The sequence below is a fragment of the Cataglyphis hispanica genome, chromosome 9 (assembly GCF_021464435.1).
Source record: "Cataglyphis hispanica isolate Lineage 1 chromosome 9, ULB_Chis1_1.0, whole genome shotgun sequence".
In the NCBI taxonomy this organism is placed as follows: Eukaryota; Metazoa; Arthropoda; class Insecta; order Hymenoptera; family Formicidae; genus Cataglyphis; species Cataglyphis hispanica.
Window position 1 is genome coordinate 3,317,877 of NC_065962.1, and position 20,096 is coordinate 3,337,972.

General features: G+C 45.8%; 2 protein-coding genes across 2 annotated transcripts; both read left to right on the forward strand.

Moving 5' to 3' along the window:
- Positions 1-10,747: 10,747 nt before the first annotated feature.
- Positions 10,748-11,772, forward strand: LOC126851903 (interstitial collagenase-like). The gene is made up of 2 exons (XM_050596237.1): positions 10,748-10,874; positions 11,096-11,772. The coding sequence occupies exons 1-2, from the start codon at positions 10,748-10,750 to the stop codon at positions 11,770-11,772; spliced, it is 804 nt and encodes a 267-aa protein (XP_050452194.1).
- A 3,812-nt stretch (positions 11,773-15,584) lies between these two features.
- LOC126851904 (piggyBac transposable element-derived protein 4-like) lies at positions 15,585-16,619 on the forward strand. The gene has a single exon (XM_050596239.1). It carries the CDS (start codon positions 15,585-15,587, stop codon positions 16,617-16,619), a length of 1,035 nt encoding a protein of 344 aa, XP_050452196.1.
- The last annotated feature ends 3,477 nt before the right edge of the window (positions 16,620-20,096 follow it).

Genomic DNA, 20,096 nt, shown 5'->3' on the forward strand with positions numbered 1-20,096 from the left:
TAATATATCATTATATTAATATTATAACTATTTAATTATATATCATATTTAAAAAAAAATGTATTTGTCATATTTAAATATACGTATTAGCGACAACGATAATCGTTCACGACATATCTTCTACCTCTATAACGTTTAATATTTTAAATACTTTATTTTAAATACTTTATATTTTAAATACTTTATATTTTAAATACTTTAAATATTTTAAATATTTTACATATTTTAAATATTTTATATTTTTACGCGGAATAAAAATATACTTTTTATAAAAATAAAAATTTTTTTGTACTATTATACGAATGAATCTTCTATATTTATCGCGAACGCGATAAGAATGAAGCGAGAGGACGAAGTGAAACGAACAGTCGCCGCGTTACTTTAAATATTTTATATCTTTTATGCATCGCGCAATAAAAATATATTTTTTAAGAAATAAAATTTATGCGTACCATTATATAAATGAATCTTCTTTATTTATCGCAACCGCGTATCGTCGAAGAGCGAAACGAGAGAAAGACGGAGCAAAACGAGCAATCGCCGCGTTATTTTAAATAGTTTAAATATTTTATTTTTTTACGCATCGCGTAATAATTTACTCGTATTATTATACGAACAAATCTTCCTTATTTATCGCGATTGCGATAAGAGCGAAGCGTAGCGCGAGACAAGAACGAGGCGAGATACGACGTTTCGCGAGACTAATTAAAGAAGTATAGAATATGCGTGGGAAAGGAAGAGGAGACGCGGAGAGTTAAATTACATTGTTTTGAATTATAAACGATTTTATTTTATATCATAATATTTATAATAATAAACGTATATAAAATAAAATATATATGTAATTTATAATAAAATGTATATGTAGTTTATAATAAAATGTATATGTAATTTATAATAAACATGTATATTGCGACATTTTTTCCCTCCACGTTGAATCGTCGAACATTGCGCGCGTCCGCCGTCGCGATCTCTCCGTCGCGGATGCTCGATTGCGCCGACGAACGGGAATATGATTCGCCGGACTAGAGAAGCGGGAAAAAGAATCGTCGACAAAAAAGAGAGAATCGAAATATAATTATACGCCGGGAGGGAACGGGGTGGTAGGTGTTCTGCGCGTGCCGTGACGAAACCTTAAAACTCGCGAAAATTTTAATTGGGCGCCAGATACGGTCTTGCACGTACCAATTCACTAAATACGCGAGATAAGCGTGAAAAAGACGCGAAAGAAAGAAGTAGATTTCGTTGCGAGCGGACTAGCTCTCCTAACGGTAGAGGAGCAGGGCGTATGTTGAACGAACGCGATATAGAGGCAAGAAGCGACAAAGATAGAGCGACAAATACACGTAAAAATAAAGTCAAGCTGTTCAGCGTAACAAGGATATAACAGCTTTATTAATTTGGAAGAGTTGTGTCCGGATGGATAAACAAAGATAAGCGGTGGCTTCTTCGGTGTCGATAAATTCGCGGAAGCGAGACTGGATGTTACAGACGGCTTAGCGTCGCGGAAAATAAGACGCCGTTAAATCAAGGTCGGTCGGGCCTATGCCCGAGCGCAATTATACCGGTTTGATTATCGGACCCCTCGTGGATCGATAATATATCGCTCGCTATTTTAACCTGCCGCCGTTCACCACATGCATCCAGTGCACCCCTAAGCATGTACCGCGCCAATATAGCTCGCAACGCTCTGTACAATTTTACGCATCAACCGCAAAATCACTCTATCTTTCATCCACTTTACGCACGTTATTCGACAAAAGAAATAAACAGAAATATATCCGCAGGAAACACACTCACACTCGACGACAAACCAAAGAAATACATAATCGCGAGACACACTCACACTCCACGACAGACTACTCGTACATACCAGACTTATACGCTAGACGGGCGAAAAGTTTCGCGACCATTATATTACGCCGTATTACCGAACCGCGATCTCCAGGAAGACGTCTTATGTGGTAGATAATGCACAATAATAATTGAATCCGCGAAACCAATGCTCAGGATGCTTCCGGGCTCGAATCGCTTGCCGACGTGGCCGCGTCGCAGCTTACGTTAAGGACGACGCTATAAACATTGTAACGGGCCGCTTCACGAGCGGTTTCGAATCGCGCGCGGACAGCGCAATCGGGATCAGGATTCGTGAAGTGGGTTGAAACGCAACGGACGTGAGTTGTTGGGTACGTCGTTTATTCGCCACTCTAGGCAATGGTCAGCTTTACAATCGATGCGTGATTACAATAAATCGTGTTACTATGATAATAATACGAGCATATGTTATGACGCGGGTCGAGACGGTGTTTTTGCGCGTCTAGTTAAAGGGCCCGGCTCGTGGCGCGGGGTGCGCGCGGTGAGGCGGGCGCGTGTTGTCGGCTTCGCGTTTCGTGGCGCGGGGTGCGCGCGGTGCGACGGGCGCGTGTTGTCGTTCTCGCGTTTGTAGGCGCGAGGTGCGCGCGGTGAGACGGCGCGTGTTGTCACCGCGTGTCGGTACTTCGATATCTCGCAGTTTACAGTCGCGCGAGATATGTCAATTAATACGCGTATGGTGTTCGGCGCGCACTGCAGGGTGCCAGGCCTGCAGTCGGGTGTATGCGTTGGTGACGCGGTGTTCGGCGCGGATTGCAGGGTGTCAGGTCTGCAGTCAGGTAGATGCGTCGGTGACGCGATGCGTGTTCCCAGCGATAATCGCGGGAAGCGGAGTTCGGACGGTCGGATAGTCGGAGCGCCAGGTCTCGAGAATGCTCGAGGAAAGCGGCGAACTCGTCCACTCTCTGTCCTGTACGACAGGTTCTAGGCAGGATGGTCAGGTGATCGGACCGTAGAGGCTCGAGAATTCTCGAGGAAAGCGGCGAACGCGTCCACTCTCTGTCCTGTACGGATGTGTGTTACAGACTGGAGTTTCGTCTCGAGAACAGATAGTCGAGAATACTTGACGGAGGCTGCGAACTCGTCAACCTCCGGTTCACTGTCTTTCGACGGCTTGGATCGGTTTCTGGTATTATCTCGGAGCGTACTGCTCGAGCGGAATCAGGTGCCGGTCTGGTTTTCGTCTGGCGTTCGGTAGGGCTTTTTATACCCTACCGAAGCGAGCGTGACACCCGCGCCGTTCGCATCCCCCTCGGGGTGGGGGAGACGACGCGGGCCTCCGGTAGCGCGCGTTTCGGCGATCGGCATTCGCCGGAAACGTTCGGTACCGTTCGGTGCTCGCTTTGTTTATGACAAACACTAACGGCTTGTGTTTGTCATAAACATCGTACGCATGTTTAAAAATGGGCGCTAAGCGCCTCTGCCTCTGCCCGGCTGGTGTTCGCCGGGCGGCAGACTTCCGACGGGTGACGTGTCGGGAACGATGGGGGATGCATCGTTACATCACCCCCCCTCTTAACTAAGCCTGAATTTTGAGGCTTCCGGCCTAGGCTATTTTGCGGCGGTATCTAAGTTTGCCGTCGGCGGCAAATCTCAGTGTCCATCGGCCCTGCGGTAGGCGGATCTTGTATCGCCTCGATACGTGTACCGCGAAGTGCGGTATCGGCGCTACTAGGCCCGGCTCGAGCTCCACCATGATCGGCGGTGGTAGTGCGGGGCCCATGGGGACCAGGACTTCGGGTATGGGGGAGGCGGGTGGTGTGTCCCCCGTTGTCGGTCCCTTGCTGGATGTCCGGTGTTGGTCGCCGGGCGTGCTGTGGCGGATAGTTCCGTCGGCGGCGGATGCAGCTGGCTAGCGGTGGCGGCGGTGTGGCCAGCATGGCTGCTTTCATCCGGTTCGCCCGGTCGGAGCGCTGGATCGAGGTGCCGACTTTCGGTGGCCGTGGTGTTGGTGGCGGTCGGTCGATCGGTGCGGCTTCTAATACCGCTCCGGGAGGCCCGTAGGCCGGTTCGGCTTCTCCGAGGAGCTTGTTTATTTCAGCGATGATGTCTTGTTCTAAGCTCATCGTGCTGCTTTCTGTGCGTGCCGAAGCTTTGCTCCTGTTTTTATTCGGCTTGTTTGTTGCTGGTTTCCGTCATCCTCCTCGTCGCTGTAATCGCTGTTGTTATTGTCGGTCTCCGTTTCGTTGTTATTGTCGTCTTTCGGAGCGGGTTTAAGGTCTTGAATATGTATATGTCGGTACCACTTCCCGCTCCTACTTCGGAGATCGGCGATTACAGGCGATATCATCCGACGCACCTCCAGCGGTCCGACGAATTTTGGCGCGAGCTTGGCGTTGAACGCATTTGCCTTATTCGATAGCGGGTGTTCCCGCTTCCACACCTTATCGCCCACTTGCGGTCGCCATTGCCTCCGTCGCAGGTTGTAGTATCGTTCCTGTCTCTGGAAGCTCCTGGCCAGATTTATTCGGACGACCTCCTCGGCTTCCTGGAGTCGGCGTTGGACGGCGTCGGGCGTTGGGGCGTCCGGGTTTCGGGGAAGGGCTGGGGTGGGCGGTGTTAGCTCGCGGCCGTGGTTTATAAATGCCGGCGTGTACCCGGTAGCGTCGTGAACGGCGGTGTTATACGCAAATTGTAGTGCCGGTAGCGCTTCGTCCCATTCCCGGTGGTCGCGGTCTACGTATTGTGCGATCATCGTTTTGATCGTCCGGTTGGTTCGCTCCACCGGGTTACAATGCGGGGCGCGTACTGGCGCGGTGCGGTGCTCTATGTTGAACGATTTGAGACGGGCGGCCAGGGGCGCAGATTTAAATTGCGTCCCGTTGTCGGTAATGATGATGTCGGGGCGGCCGTGTCGCAAGATCACCCGGTTTGTGATCTCGCCGGTTACCGCCTTGGCGGTGGCTTGTCGGAGCGGCGCGAGTTCGGCCCACTTCGAGTAGCGGTCTTGCATGACCAGGAGCCACGTATGGCCGCGACGGGATCGGGGCAGCGGGCCGACTAGGTCGATCGTGACGTGCTCCCAGGGGCGGCTTACGTTCGTCGCGTGCATCATCCCGGCGGGTTTCTGCTGCAATGATTTATGTGCGAGGCAACCCGGGCACTGTCGCACGTATTTCGCGATGTCGCGAAACATCCCGGGCCAGTAGCACCGTTCCGCGATGCGTGCTATCGTCTTGGCGACCCCCCCGTGTCCGGCGGTGGGGGCGTCGTGGAACTGGCGCAGGATGTCCGTTCTTCTTTCGCGCGGGATGCACACTTTCCACTGTTCTTCGGTGGGATGGTCTTTAAAATTTAACGTGTGCAGTACGTGGCGATACAGTTCGCCCTCCTTGACCCGGTAGTCCGGGTAGGCCTCGGGTTCGCGGCGCGTTCCCTCTATTATCCGGTTGTACCAGCGGCAGCGGATGGTCTGGATCGCGCTTACTTCCGGCTGCCGAGAGAGAGCGTCGGCTACGCGATTGAGAGTGCCACGGCGGTATTTAATCTCGTAATCGAACTGTTGGAGCTCGAATAGCCAGCGGGCGAGGCGGCCGGTCGGGGCTTCTAATCTTTGTAGCCAGCGGAGTGACTGATGGTCGGTGATGACCGTGAAGGCGTAGCCCTCTAGGTAATTCCGCATCCGGCGGATGCCCCATACGACCGCGAGGCATTCGAGCTCTGTCGCGCTGTAGTTTTTCTCGGCGCCGGTCAGGGTGCGACTCGCGTAAGCGATCACCCGTTCCCCGTCCTCGTGATATTGAGTCAGGACGGCTCCAAGGCCGCTGGTACTCGCGTCGGTCTGGAGGAAGAATCGGCGGTTGAAGTCGGGACACGCGAGTACGGGCGCGATTGTTAGTGCTTCTTTCAGTCGGCGGAACGCGGTTGCCTCGTCCTCCCCCCAAGCCCAGCGCGCGTTCTTTTTCGTTAGGCGCGTGAGGGGTGCGGCGAGGGTCGAAAAATCTTTGATAAACCGCCGGTACCAAGAGGCCATGCCCAGAAACTGGCGTATTTGTTTGACCGAACGCGGTTCTGCCCAGTTTGCTACCGCGCTGACTTTCTCCGGGTCAGTATGGATGCCGGTGCGGTCGACGACGTGTCCTAAGTATTTGAGCCGGTCCACGCAGAAACGGCACTTTTCTGGGTTCAGGCGGAGTCGGGCGGCGCGGAGGCGGCGAAAAACTTCGGCCAGGAGGTCGAGGTGTTGCTCGAACGTGCGGCTGATGATGATGATGTCGTCGAGGTACACGAACACGTTCGGCTCGAGGGCGGGGCCGACGACGGAATCGAGCAGGCGCTGGAAGGTAGCGGGCGCGGAGTGCAAGCCGAAGGGCATAACCCGGAACTGCATTAGCCCCTTCCCCGGTACGGTAAAGGCGGTAATCGGTCGGCTCTCGGGGGTGAGCGGTACTTGCCAGTACCCGTTTTTCAGATCTAAGGTGGAGAGGTAGCGGGCCCCCTTTAGTTTGTCCAGCGTGGCGGTGACTTGAGGCAACGGGTAGGCGTCCTTCTCGGTAACTTCGTTGACTTTTCGGAAGTCGATACAAAACCGGTGCCTCCCGTCTTTCTTCCGGACGACCACTATGGGCGAGCTCCACGCGCTTCTGGATGGCTCAATAACTCCGGCTCTCTCCATTTCTTCTACCTCGGCATCGATGATGGCCTGCATGGCCGGGTTGCGGGGCCGATATCGCTGTTTAATCGGCCTGGGGTCTTTCAGGCGAATCTGGTGTTCCGTCACCGGTGTCGGTCCAGTGACGGCCTGAAATTTGGGTAGTTCGTCCCCCAGGAATTCGCGCAAGCGTTCGTCTTCCTCGGTGGTGCGAGTGGCCAGACCGCTGGTCATCCCGCAGGTAGGCGAGCGTTGCTGGCGGTGCGGTCGTCTTGGCGGGGCGATGCTCAGCCCTAACCGGCTCCATAAATCCACTCCGATGAGCATAGCCTCTCGGAGGGATGGCAGGACGGTGAACTCGTGGGTATATGCGCGCCCCTGCAGGCGGAAGGGCGCTCGGATGCGGCCTTGGGTCGCGGCATGCGTACCGTCGGCCAGTTGGATCTGGCTTTCGGCCAGGATGGTCTCGAGCCCCCGCTGCTGCATCCTCTCGGCTGTCTCGGCATTGACGAAGGATATTTCGGAGCCGGAGTCCAGAAGAGCGTGTATGGGGAGCCCGTGGACCGTGATGGTCAGGTGCGGCCTTGGCGTGTATTTTACGCCGTGCTGGTCGTCCGGGAGTCGGCCGTATTCCCGGCACGTCGGGCGTTTCCCGGCGGCGGAGTCCGGCAGTCCTTAGTAAGGACTCCGTCCTTCCCGCATTGGGAACAGAACCGTCGAGGGGGGCGCTTGCAGTCGAACCGGGTGTGTCCCCTCTGCTTGCACCGCCAACAGCACTCCTCCCGGCTGTATGTGGCGGCTACGGCGGGCGCGGTCGCGACGCCTCTCGGCGTTTTCCGGAGCTCGCGGGTTTCCTGCTCGATCCCCTCAAACTCGGCGGCCTCCTCGAGCAGATCGCTGAGGTCGTGGATGTCGCGGCGTTTGGCGTACCCCTTATACTCTGGACGCATGTTCGCGTATATTCGGTCGAGCTGCTGTTCGCGAGTGAATCCCCCGGCGCGACGCATCATCGTCATCAGCGCGTCGGCGTATGGCGCGAATTTTTCGCCCTCGCGTTGTCGCCTATCGGCGATCTGCCGTTCCAGGTCCTCCCGATATCGCGGCGGAAGGTATCGGCGGCGGAAGGCCCGGCAGAAATCTGCCCAGGTCTCCCAGTCGCCGCGGTTATTGCGGGCCCACGCCAAAGGGTCGCCGCGTAGGAGCTCTGACAGCCCCCTCAACAATTGTTCGCCGGAAAACCCGTAATCTTTTCGGAGGTCGGCGGTCCTCTCGAGAAATTCCACGGGGTCGCGGCCGTCGAATGGTCGTCCCCATTTCCGTAACTGGTTGAGTACGGGGTTGTCCGGCGTGCGGTCGGTGGGGGTGCTCGGTGGGTGCACCTCGATTCGCGGTGTCGGTTGTGGACCGCGGGTTTCCCCGAATTCTTCCGGGTGCGCTTCGATGTGTGCGCGCATCCGGCTACGGATCTCGTCTAGCGTGCCGGTCGCATCGAGATCGTATGCGGCGGCGATTGCGGCGAGCTTCTCTTTTGAAAGCGTGTATAGCCACGTCTTCATATCGGACGGGCGGTCGGAGCTGACCACGCTTCGAGGTGAAAAAGAAAGGTTGCGTTTCACGGACAGGTCCCTGTTCGGGCGCCAATTGTAACGGGCCGCTTCACGAGCGGTTTCGAATACGCGCGCGGACAGCGCAATCGGGATCAGGATTCGTGAAGTGGGTTGAAACGCAACAGACGTGAGTTGTTAGGTACGTCGTTTATTTGTCACTCTAGGCAATGGTCAACTTTACAATCGGACGAACGTTTACAATAAATCGTGTTATGCTGATAATACTACGAGCCTGTATTATGACGCGAGTCTAGACGGTGTTTTGCGCGTCTAGTTAAAGGGCCCGGCTCGTGGCGCGGGGTGCGCGCGGTGAGACGGGCTCGTGTTGTCGGCCTCGCGGTTGTTGGCGCGAGGTGCGCGCGGTAAGGCGGGCGCGTGTTGTTGTCTCGCGCTTATTGATGCGAGGTGCGCGCGGTAAGGCGGGCGCGTATTGACACCGTGTGTCAGTATCTCGATATCTCGCAATTTGATATCGGGCGAGATACGTGAGTTCAAACGCGTGTTACGTGCGGCTGGGTGTTCGGCGCGGACTGCAGGGTGTCAGGCCTGCAGTCGGGTAGATGCGTCGATGACGCGGTGCAAGTTCGGACGTTCGGATGGTCGGAGCGTTAGGTCTCGAGAATACTCGAGGAAAGCGGCGAACTCGTCCACTCTCTTGTTCTTATACGGATGGTTTTCAGACGGGAGTTTCGTCTCGAGAACAGATAGTCGAGAATACTCGACGGAGGCTGCGAACTCGTCAACCTCCGGTTCACTGTCTTTCGACGGCTTGGATCGGTTTCTGGTATTATCTCGGAGCGTACTGCTCGAGCGGAATCAGGTGCCGGTCTGGTTTTCGTCTGGCGTTCGGTAGGGCTTTTTATACCCTACCGAAGCGAGCGTGACACCCGCGCCGTTCGCATCCCCCTCGGGGTGGGGGAGATGACGCGGGCCTCCGATAGCGCGCGTTTCGGCGATCGGCATTCGCCGGAAACGTTCGGTACCGTTCGGAGCTCGCTTTGTTTATGACAAACACTAACGGCTTGTGTTTGTCATAAACATCGTACGCTTGTTTAAAAATGGGCGCTAAGCGCCTCTGCCTCTGCCCGGCTGGTGTTCGCCGGGCGGCAGACTTCCGACGGGTGACGTGTCGGGAACGATGGGGGATGCATCGTTACAAAATATATACGTAATAATAAAATATATACGTAATAAAATATATAATAAAATATATATACGAAAATATATATATAACGAACGCGTACAAAGAATTCTTCATTCGCTAAACAACTGTTATTAGCGAATAAATTTTTTACAAGTTATAAGATCGCAGAATACTCACCGCGCTACGCGTTCTCGTCGTCGCTCACCGATGGTCCGGCTTCCTCGTCGCCGCGATTGCGAGAATTGCCGCACTCTTTTGGCCTGTGCCGCTATTACTCTTGATTTATTAATAAGCTCAAAGAGCGTCTCTCGCGCGATCTTTACGGAATCCTCTATTTTGTTTCTAAAGAAACAAAAAAGTAAATAAATAGATGAAAAGAGATAAAAAGAGTTGAGTAAAAAAGTAAACGTTCTCGCGCGTCTAATACTTACATTAATTCCAGAATCTCGTAGCGTCCCTCCACACGAAACGATTTTAAAAGATTCGGGACTCTCCTTTAATACTCCTTTCGCTTCTTCTCGCAAATCGATAGCGATATTTTGCAAGATGATTGCATTAATGACTATCAAATCACCATTAATGATTACATATTCCGACGATTTTACAATGCGATTTATCAAATCCTAATGGATTTGATAAATTGAATATAGTGATAATAGTTGAATATATTGATAATAATTGAAAATAGAAAATCACGAATATAAAAGAGACTCGAGAACCTTCTAAAAATCCTGAATATTTGAATCGTCGTAGAAAGAAACTTTTGAGGTAAATTTAATAAAAAAGGTTTTACTCGATATACGTTTTATCGTATTTATTACAAAATCGATATACATTTTATTCGCATTACAAAACGCACGTAATTGATGCGCGCGAAGATCCGCATCTCTGAAAGACGAAAGAAAACGATCGTTATTAATAAATTAATCTTTACGAGTTACAACACATATGATACCTACATCACTCCTTTTCGCCCTTCGACGATTCATCAACCCTCTATTCGCGCGACCGCGTTCTTCGTTTTCGTCATAAATTCGAAAAACGTCTTCGCGGCTCTAAAGGACTTCTCGATCAAGGCGATCTCCCTTATCACCTTCGCGTCGAGCCCTTCGCTCTCTCTAGCGAGCAATTGTACTCCGATAACATCTTCTCCGCGGTATCTACAGCGACATCGATTTCCATCATCTTGTCAATCATATTAGCGTCGAACGGTTCATCGATCCGTTTAGGCAATCGAGAGTGCTTCACGAGCACCATCCACGCGGCCTTCACGGATTCCTCGATCTTCGCTATCTGCTCGAGCAAATCCATATCGAACGAATATCCTCTTTATCTTCGTGAGCGAGAATACTCTTTAACGTTTCTTGAAACGATCGCGCATCTTATAAAGATTAACACGCGATCGTCGCGATACGACCGTATTTTTCTTCCGTGATAATCGCTAACTATGACTATTCCTCCTTTAACCCTCAATATCGTTTCTTAAAGATAAAAGATCTTAAAGATAAAAGATCGTCTCTCTCGATCCGCGTGATGACTACGAAGACGGCTCTTCTCATCCTAACGACTCATAGCGACTCTCATTCTCTCATCGCCGCGACTTCCGCGACGCCAGTCGACCCAGAAAGGACGAAGGCATTCCGCTTCCTGCGAGCGTACGGTTTTCTGAGGGACCATTGTCATCCGATAACGTGAGGTCTCTACGTCGCGCACTGTCGCTGTTTCAAGAATATTATCAACTACCTGGTAATGGCGCGCTAAACGTCGATAGGCTCAATTTCATGCGCAAACCGCGATGTGGTCTAGCGGACATTCCCGATAGCGCGTACAGCCCGTTCGCGAAAAAATGACCAAAAACGAGACTCACGTGGAATTTTCAAGTGCCTAGCGAGAAACTCTTACGAACGACCGAAGCGGCGTTCGCGCTATGGGCGACGAGTTCGTCGTTAAGGTTCGCGCGCGACTCGCTACGTCCCGATATATTGATATCGTATCGAACGGGCACTCACACCTACGCGAACGTCGAAAACGGCGACGTCTGTCCGGCGGTCTTCGAAGGTCCAGGCGGGGCCTTCGCTCACTCGTTCTTCCCCACCGGAGCGGCCGATTTCTCCTCGGAGGTGCACGTCGATGACGAGGAGCCGTGGCACGTGCGCCTGAACAAGAATCTCTCCGACAAGTATCATCTGCTGCTAACGCTAACTCACGAGATCGGCCACGCCTTAGGTCTGCAGCACAGCATGCGCAACGACTCGGTCATGTTTCCGTATATACCCGACAACGAGCTTCAATATCCGGTTAAGCTAAGCGTGGAGGATATCCTCGCTATACAGAATCTGTACGGATCTCACAACGATGGAAATCGCCCCGCGATTCCTGCGACTACCGCGGCGTCCGCTACTACCGTAGCGCCTACGATGACGGCGTCGCGTCGACTGATCCGTCGCGCGTGGATCTTTGCGCCTAGATGTGGCCTTAATAATGAATCGTGTGTACATATCCAACTCACGCAACATACGTTCGGTCGACCTAACCGAGACGCTGCGGTAGGTCCATGACGCTAACGGAATACGAGATGTTTCTCCCGAATAACTTCACACGCCTATCCGCCGCGTATCAAAAATTCACGGGCGATCTCGCGCTATTCGCGGACGATAAGATCTATCTCGCGGAATACCCCAGTTTTAGGTTGGAACCGGATTGGCCTAGATCCCTCCACAGTATCGGATTTCTTCGAAACGCTAAGATCAACTCCGCGATAAATGCATCCTCGGGATGAACCTACGCTATCTACGACGACGACAAAGTAGCGGAGATCGACGAATGCCGCATGCTGATCGTTAAACACGCTCCGTTAAAAGATATATTTCCCGGAATACCATCCGCGATAACGTCGGGCTTTTGATACACTGACGGTAATTTGTATTTCTTCACTAAACGTCAATTTTACGCGTTTGACGAATTTAAGAATATCTTAATCTCGGCGGGTCCCTCCGACCTGCGCGTCCTCGGGTGTCCCACGGACGGGCTATTACGGCGATATCCCGTTCGAGAAGGGCGTTCCGAGCGGCGCCGATAAGCGTTACCTCCGCTTCTTAAAGCTCGCCGGACGCCGCGACGTCTATTAATAAATCGCACGCTCTAAGTGGCGCCGATAAGGAAACCGCTATTAACGGATCGCGCACTCTAAGCGGCGCCGATAAGGAAACTGCGTCTAGTCCTCCGAAATCCCCTCGCCCCTTTTCCGCCCCTCGCAATCGACGATGCGCGCGCCTCTCTCCCGCCCCTAGCCTCCCTCACCATACGTACTCCCCCTGCCGTTCCGCCATGCCGTCTCTTTCCCTCCGAGATATCATTCTATCTTACTTCTTCATATATCTGTCTCTCTTACACTTACAACCGGTTCTTAAGAAATAGATGGGTTAGAAGCGGCCCTACTTTCCTACTGGATTAACTGTATTAATTAATATCTAAATATATAATATGTATATATATGTAATATATATATAAAGAAAATAAAATTGAGATACATGTGCATGCACGCAAAAAATATGGAATAATAAATTTTCTAAAAGTGAGGGAAATTAAAAGAAAATAATTAGCAAATCTCTTCATCGTTTGAAATTATATTTTGTCCGACTGTTTATTCGCTTATCAACATTCGAGCAATCTATGAATCCATTAATATCTTCGACGAATGCAATCAAAGCGAAAGAGGGGGAAACGGGACGGAGCAAAAGTTAAAATTCTCCTCGTTATATTCTCATCGAAAGAGGGTTACGCTTAAAGAATAGCCTGCAATATTGACTCCCATAGATCTCGTAGATCAGAAGAGGAAAATTGCTCAAAAATAGTTCAGAAGATTAGTGGAAAATCGGTATCGGGCATTCAGTAGCGACGTCTCGGTGATGAAAGTTCAGTATCGATAGTGAAGGATAATGACCATGACGTATCGAATATGAATGAGATGGTTTTATTTGCTTTCAAATGGATTTGACCAGGTTCATGAATACGTATGCAGTAGAAAAAATTGTTGCGCTTTTGGCTCTCTTATTTAAGTAACGCTTCAACGCTATTCCGATTTAACTTTTTTCTGAATGAATGCGCAAGATGAGGGGATGGCGAACTGTTGAATGCACGCACCATGCGATCCTCTCTTTGCATAATACAGATCACCGACGTTCATAGCGCAGCTAGCATAGTTTCTGATATGCGATGGCCTTAAGGGTTCGCGGATGCACTTTCAACTTCACATTGCACTCGCGTGCCTTACGAGGTAAATGTTTACCTTTACACACCGCACCTCAAATGACTTCCCCTTAACCTTGACGTTGACTTTGACCTCTAAGGAGTTCAAAGTCATTGACCTTTTCCGTCGCTCGATTAGTAATGAAAAGTTTTGATTACTGAAACAAAATTTATAATTATACAATTTCATATAAGTTTGCAACTTTCCACGCGAAGCAAGGTTTAATGCATATCGCCCGATGCTTGGCACATGAAACAAGGTTTAATATTTTTTAATTATAATTATATGTTTTCACATGGATTAGCAACTTTGAATAAAGTTCCAAAAACGATAAACCTCCGATTGTGCTGAAATTTTAATCAAAGCTTGTCCTTGATTTGAGTAATAAGCACCTTGAGGATATTTTGCCGACGAGATCGATTCCTTATCCCCCTTCAAACTTCCAAACATTTTTACTGTATATCTTCAAAATTATTGATTTTAGAGAAAAAAAGTTTCAAAAAATGAAGCTATTGATAAACTAAACAAAATAGATTTACATGTTTCACATAAACCCATTATTTTAGGAGTTATGCGATAAAATAATAATTTTAATGCTATCGTGTTAATACACATTATCTCCACGCATATACTTTTTAATGCAAAGTGAGGTTACCCATAGAAAAATTTCTCATAAACTCTACATCGCGTAAGACAAACTTACATCAAAGCAAGGCATAAAAATTTGACGTGCTTGGTATTAAAACATATTGTCTCAAATTTATTTGTGTCGCACAACATCCCATATTATGAGAATATTTTCCTTTAATAATTATATCCCAAAGCATTAGATGTGTGTGTATTGTGCATTTAGTTGTTTATAAAATAACTCTACTTTAGTTATATACTACTATTTTAATTATAATGCGATTTATTAAATATAATTTTTCTTAATATTGAAAATAACAAAATAAAAATATTTTACAATATAAATTTTTATTCAGTTGACATAATATTTTTGTATTATTATTTTTGCAGAAAATTTGAATTTGAATAACTATTTTTATAAAAATACTTGATTAAATTGTTTTTATTTAAATAATAATAAAAAAAAGAAATTTACAGAATAAATTTTTATTCTCTTGGCGCATTTCTCCGATATCATTATTTTTATATAAAATTTTTATAAAAAATTTAAATAATTGATTTATACAAAAATATTTTTATTTAAATATAATATTTTTTCACATGGCGCCATGTACTTGGCACCTTTTTTATCTTTAATTTGAAAAGGTAATTTTTTTATTTTTTTTACTGCCGAGGAAGTTGAAACTATTATAAATCTTGAGCACGATCAAATTCTAACATTACAACATATTTAAGCGGCAATAAAATCGGTGAGGTGTAACATTTTATGCATATTTATCTTATTTAATTACAAAAAAGCGGGAATATATCATGCATCAAAAGAATTTTTATTCGTGATATTATTACGTCCAGATTCTCGGAAGGATGAGTCATAAGGAAGGGCGCAACAACTGTTAAATAATTTTAAAATAGAATATTACGTCCAGACACTCGGAAGGATGAGTCACAAGGAAGGACGCAATAACTATACTTATAAATATCCCGAAATCAAACGGGCGTAAGAATCGGATCGAGCGAACACGAATGTCTGAAAATCAAGTAAACGACTGTACACGTCACTATTACGTTATTTTCCAACGTTCACTCGGTAGTCCCTTTTTAGTCAAGGAATTTAACCCTTTCGGTACTACTGCCGCCCGTTGGCGGCATCCACTAAACATTCTCTGAGTCCTACCGTCGCCCATTGGCGGCATCCACTAAACATTCTCTGGGTCCTACCGTCGCCAATTGGCGGCATCCTCAGAAAGTTATGTGGGTGCTACCACTGCCGCCTAGTGGCACCCACGTAAAGTATGTGGGTATGATTACTCTCTATAGTACGCATTACTTTACTATTCTGTGTTTAAAATTCCCGGCTTTTCTAATCGTCGGGATACGGTTTAGCTACGTTAGCTGCTTTATAGATAAGCTACGAAAAACAAATTGATATGTCTGTTTATATTGTTAATTTTTTGAATGTATGACTTTTACAATTTGAATTTAGTTCCCCCCAGGATGAGTGTAAAACGTTTGAAAGGAGCACAATGGACAAAGAAAATCATTGCTTCAAAAAGTGATTCTGAAGAAGAAAATGAATATTTATTAGCATTTCGAAAAAGGAGGAGAAACAATCCGGTACGTGTACTTAGCACCTCGGAGTCCGAAGAAGCAGAAATGCCTGAAGTACGATTTGATACTCCTTCTTGCATAAAATGGACATCTAAGAAACATAGTCCAAAAATTCATAGTTTTACGCCACATCATTCGGGATTAGTAGGGAACAATTTAGGTCGTTCGTCAAGAATTTTAGATTACTTCCGACAGCTTTTTTCTGAAGATTTAGTTAAATTTATTGTGGAAAAAACAAACAAATACTGGTGTCGACAGCTTAAAAGGGATTACTTGGACGTTTCAGAAGGGATGGATGTGGATGAATTATATTGTTTTATTGCTGCGTCGTTATTAATGACGCGAAACAAAAAGCTATCCTTAAAGGAATACTGGTCTAAAGATAAGCTTCTCCGAAGCGATATTTTTAGTGTAATTATCAGTAGGGATCGCTACTTTTCATTATTGCAAATGTTGCATTTTACGGATATAGTCGGCCACACTACTGATCGTTTACACAAAATAAATGAAGTAGTGGAAATGTTAAGAACATCATTTAGCAATGCGTTTCAGCCATACCAAAGATTATGTATAGACGAAAGCCTACTCCTCTACAAAGGCCGTCTGTCTTTTAAGCAATATATCCCTTCGAAACGCAGTAGATTTGGGATAAAATCATTCCTTCTTTGTGACTGCAAAACAGGTTATATCCAAGATATAATTATTTATTGTGGGGCTAGTACTTCTGTAACTACCGAATATCCATATATTGGCAAGCCAGGGAACATTGTAATGTCGCTTTTGCAATCTTTCCTGAACAAAGGCCATACTGTTTATCTGGACAACTGGTTTTCAAGTCCCACATTGTTTAATCTACTCCACGAAAAGGTACGAACGCCTGTGGCACAGTGCAGAAAAGACGAAAAGATATGCCGAAGATAAATGATAAATTGAAGAAAGGAGAGGCAGTGTTCCGCTCATCTGAAAATCTATTGGCAATGAAATGGTCTGACAGAAAGGAATTTTATATGCTTTCTACTATCCATAACGAAGAGTTTGCAGAAGTACCAAAAAGTCAAGAAAAAATGAATTTATTCTAAGGCCAAAATGCGTAATAGATTATAATTCTTCAATGGGCATAATCGACAAATCAGATATGGTGATAAGTACTATCGATGCAACTCGCAAAAGTTTAAAATGGTATCGGAAATACTTTTTCCACTTGATTGATATTTGCGTCTGGAACGCATTCTGTCTATATAAGGACACCACAAAAATACAAATATCAATGGCGAAATTTCAGCTTCAGCTGATCAAAGAAATTTTACACGAATATCACAAAAATCATGAACATCATCGATGCAGCAGGTCAGGGAATAATTATCCTACAAGGCTCACAGGGAGACATTTTCCTTCAATATACCAGTCGGAGAAGAAAAATCGAAAACGAAGATGCGTTGTATGTGCGGCTGGTGGTGTGAGACGTGAATCGATGTATCAGTGTGAACAATGCAATGTGGGCTTGTGCGTTTCTCCTTGTTTCGAAATCTATCACACCAAGTTGCACTATTAGCTTTGTAATTTATTATATTATACCCTTAGTTTTGTTATTTATTTTAATTTTGTAATACTGAAACATATTATTTATATCAACTCCATTCTCTTTAATTAATGTATTATGAAGAAATAGATGATTTTAAAACGTTAAGCGCTATGCCTGTTTTGTCTGTCTTTCCTTCTTATCCGCGAGATAAGATTCCGTCGAAATCTGATTTTGGCTGAGGATATGTGTAGGTTACGACAAAGCAGTATAAACATTTTAGAAATGTTTTTAAAGACGTTAAATGCCGCATCAGTCACCGATGCCTGTCGCGGCCCGAATGAAAAGTTTAGTGTCAATCACGCACGAAATTTCTATGAATGCTGCAAAACACGTTTTCGCGGCTTACGCCGCCGTAGAGTGCAACCCCTCTCGTGGAAAACTTCCTCGTCCCACGAATGTATAACCGCGGCCAGCCCCTCCGTACCGAAAGGGTTAATCCCTATTAATCGGGATCAAGAGCGATCTTTTATCGGGAAAGAGAGAGGGGTGAAGAAATATTATGATTAATTAAATAAACATATAAATTTATTCGTTAAGAAAATTCTATACAAATTCTTATGATAGTTCTTATGATTTTTTTATATAATATTTAATATATGTTTTTATAATAAAGAGAAAAAATAACTAATCTTTAATAATGTGTGTGTCGTGTGTGTGTGCGGGTGCGGGTGCAGGTGCAGGTGCGGGTGCGTGTGCGGGTGTGTATTTACTCGCGGGTAATACATAAGTTCGACATCAGTCAGAGAGATTATGAGCAGACTCTATCGTTAACTTAATATTTCTGGCTGGTAAATACAATATATCATTATTGGAAGAAAAATAAATAGTTAAACAAAAAATATGTGTCAGTGTGTCATTGGGTTAGAAAATGGTGAATGAATTCAAAGGATAAGCGGGTTAGGATGAAGAATCTTCAAGGTTAGGTTAAGTTAGGAAATTCGTCACAGAATTCTTGGATCGCCTTATCAAATTCTTCCGATTCTGTGGGTTCGGGAGTAAGGGGAAGAGGATCGTTTATGAGAATCACTGTCGAAACGGTTAATAGTGATCTCGGGGAGGAATAAACAGAGGAGGGTGAGCAAGGAATGCTAGTGTGTAAATCGCTATACATGATAAATTGATCGCTCTGGCTATTCTATTAGCCTTTTCTAGATTATGATTAATCCTAACAATACGTCGACTAATTATTTTGATTTGCTGTAAATCTGCTCGAGTCAGCACTCTCCGTTCTGCGAACGATTCATCTTATACGCCTAGCCCGCGATTCTAATCGATCGACAGCAATATAAAGAGATATTCCTTGCACTATGAAAATTTATATAGTAAAAATTCTAATTTGTGCAGAAAAGAGAAGAAAAATTGGCTTGTAACGATTTACTTTTTTGAGTTACCCGCCAGGCAGGAGAATTTACTGGTAGTTAGATAGTCGCAGTTCTTGGTTGCGCCGTCGAAAAGGACGCTGGTGGCGAATCACGATGCACACGAATAATTCGTTGGATTACTAATTTACTATAGGTTGAGTGGTTGAATGACACGCGGATTGCTAATTGACAATTGATGCCGCGGATTGCGCGAGTTTCCTTTTTATAGTTAGTCGATTGATCAAGGTTTGACTTTTCCGACGGACCTTTGCACGCGTGATTCTGAAGTGGCAAAGGTCTATAATTATCGATATAGATTCGGCTATTTTTGTTAAAGATATTTCGTAAGGTGTTTTCATTGCTTCACCATTTCTTTGTTCTTTTACTCTAAGATATTACTGTATGAGACATCTATTTACTTAGAGAATATCGGTAGTTTCTGTTTTCTCTCGGTTACTCATGGGTGTCGAAATTTGTTTAAAGCGTAATGTGGCGCAAGATGTTCTATTCATCGAAAATCTTATTTTATTTTGCTAATCATAATCGTTGTTGCAATTTTACGGAAGGAAGAAATCGTGGAGTCGGCAGGACGTAACAATATAGAGTATTAATTTCCTTATTTGATATCATGTTTAAAATGAGTTTATCGTGATTTGAAATAAATACAAAATATGTTTCTAAAGATACATTATTTATGATAATCAGTTTTTATATCTTTATAAAAAATGCGATTACTCGATTTTCGTCTATTTATAATTGTCTTATCCTTTCTTATCAAAAAGCGATATGAATAAGTCAATTAGTTCGCTCAGTTCTCAGAGAAATACAGATTAACTATCCTAATTGCATGATCGAAATTAATAACAGGTGATTAACATTTATCGATTATTCTTACGGGATCATGAAGAGAAAATTTGTCAAAAATCTACATTTTTCTGGTGTCACGTGCGAAGCAACATTATTCGCTCGAAAGCGTCTTTTTTTAACGCACTTTATCTGGCGAGCACAACTCTTTTTTTCTGAAATTTTTTATCTAGCTTGCATCTTAACAAGATTTAATTTTTCTAGCAATTTTCCTATTTTTCTGCTTCTGCTCATTCACAAGATTGCAAAGTGATTCAAACCAATATCAAATAAAGCGAAGCGAAGTGTCGTAATTATAACGATATAATGAAATTTATTAATATATTAAATTATTTTATGTGGTGTTTTTTATTTGATTGACGCAAAAATATCTGCGTTAAATAATAACTCTGCATCGTATAAGATTATGTAAACAAAAAATCATTAACCATACACGGAAGTTTGCAGTTATTGCGATCAACATAGCTCAAAGATATAAGTCACAATAATTGATGTCACAAAATTTTGGTACTCCAGAGAACATTTTTAAAAAATCCTTAATCCTTACATTTAGTCAATTAATTTTAATCAAGTTCTTAAATTTCACTTACG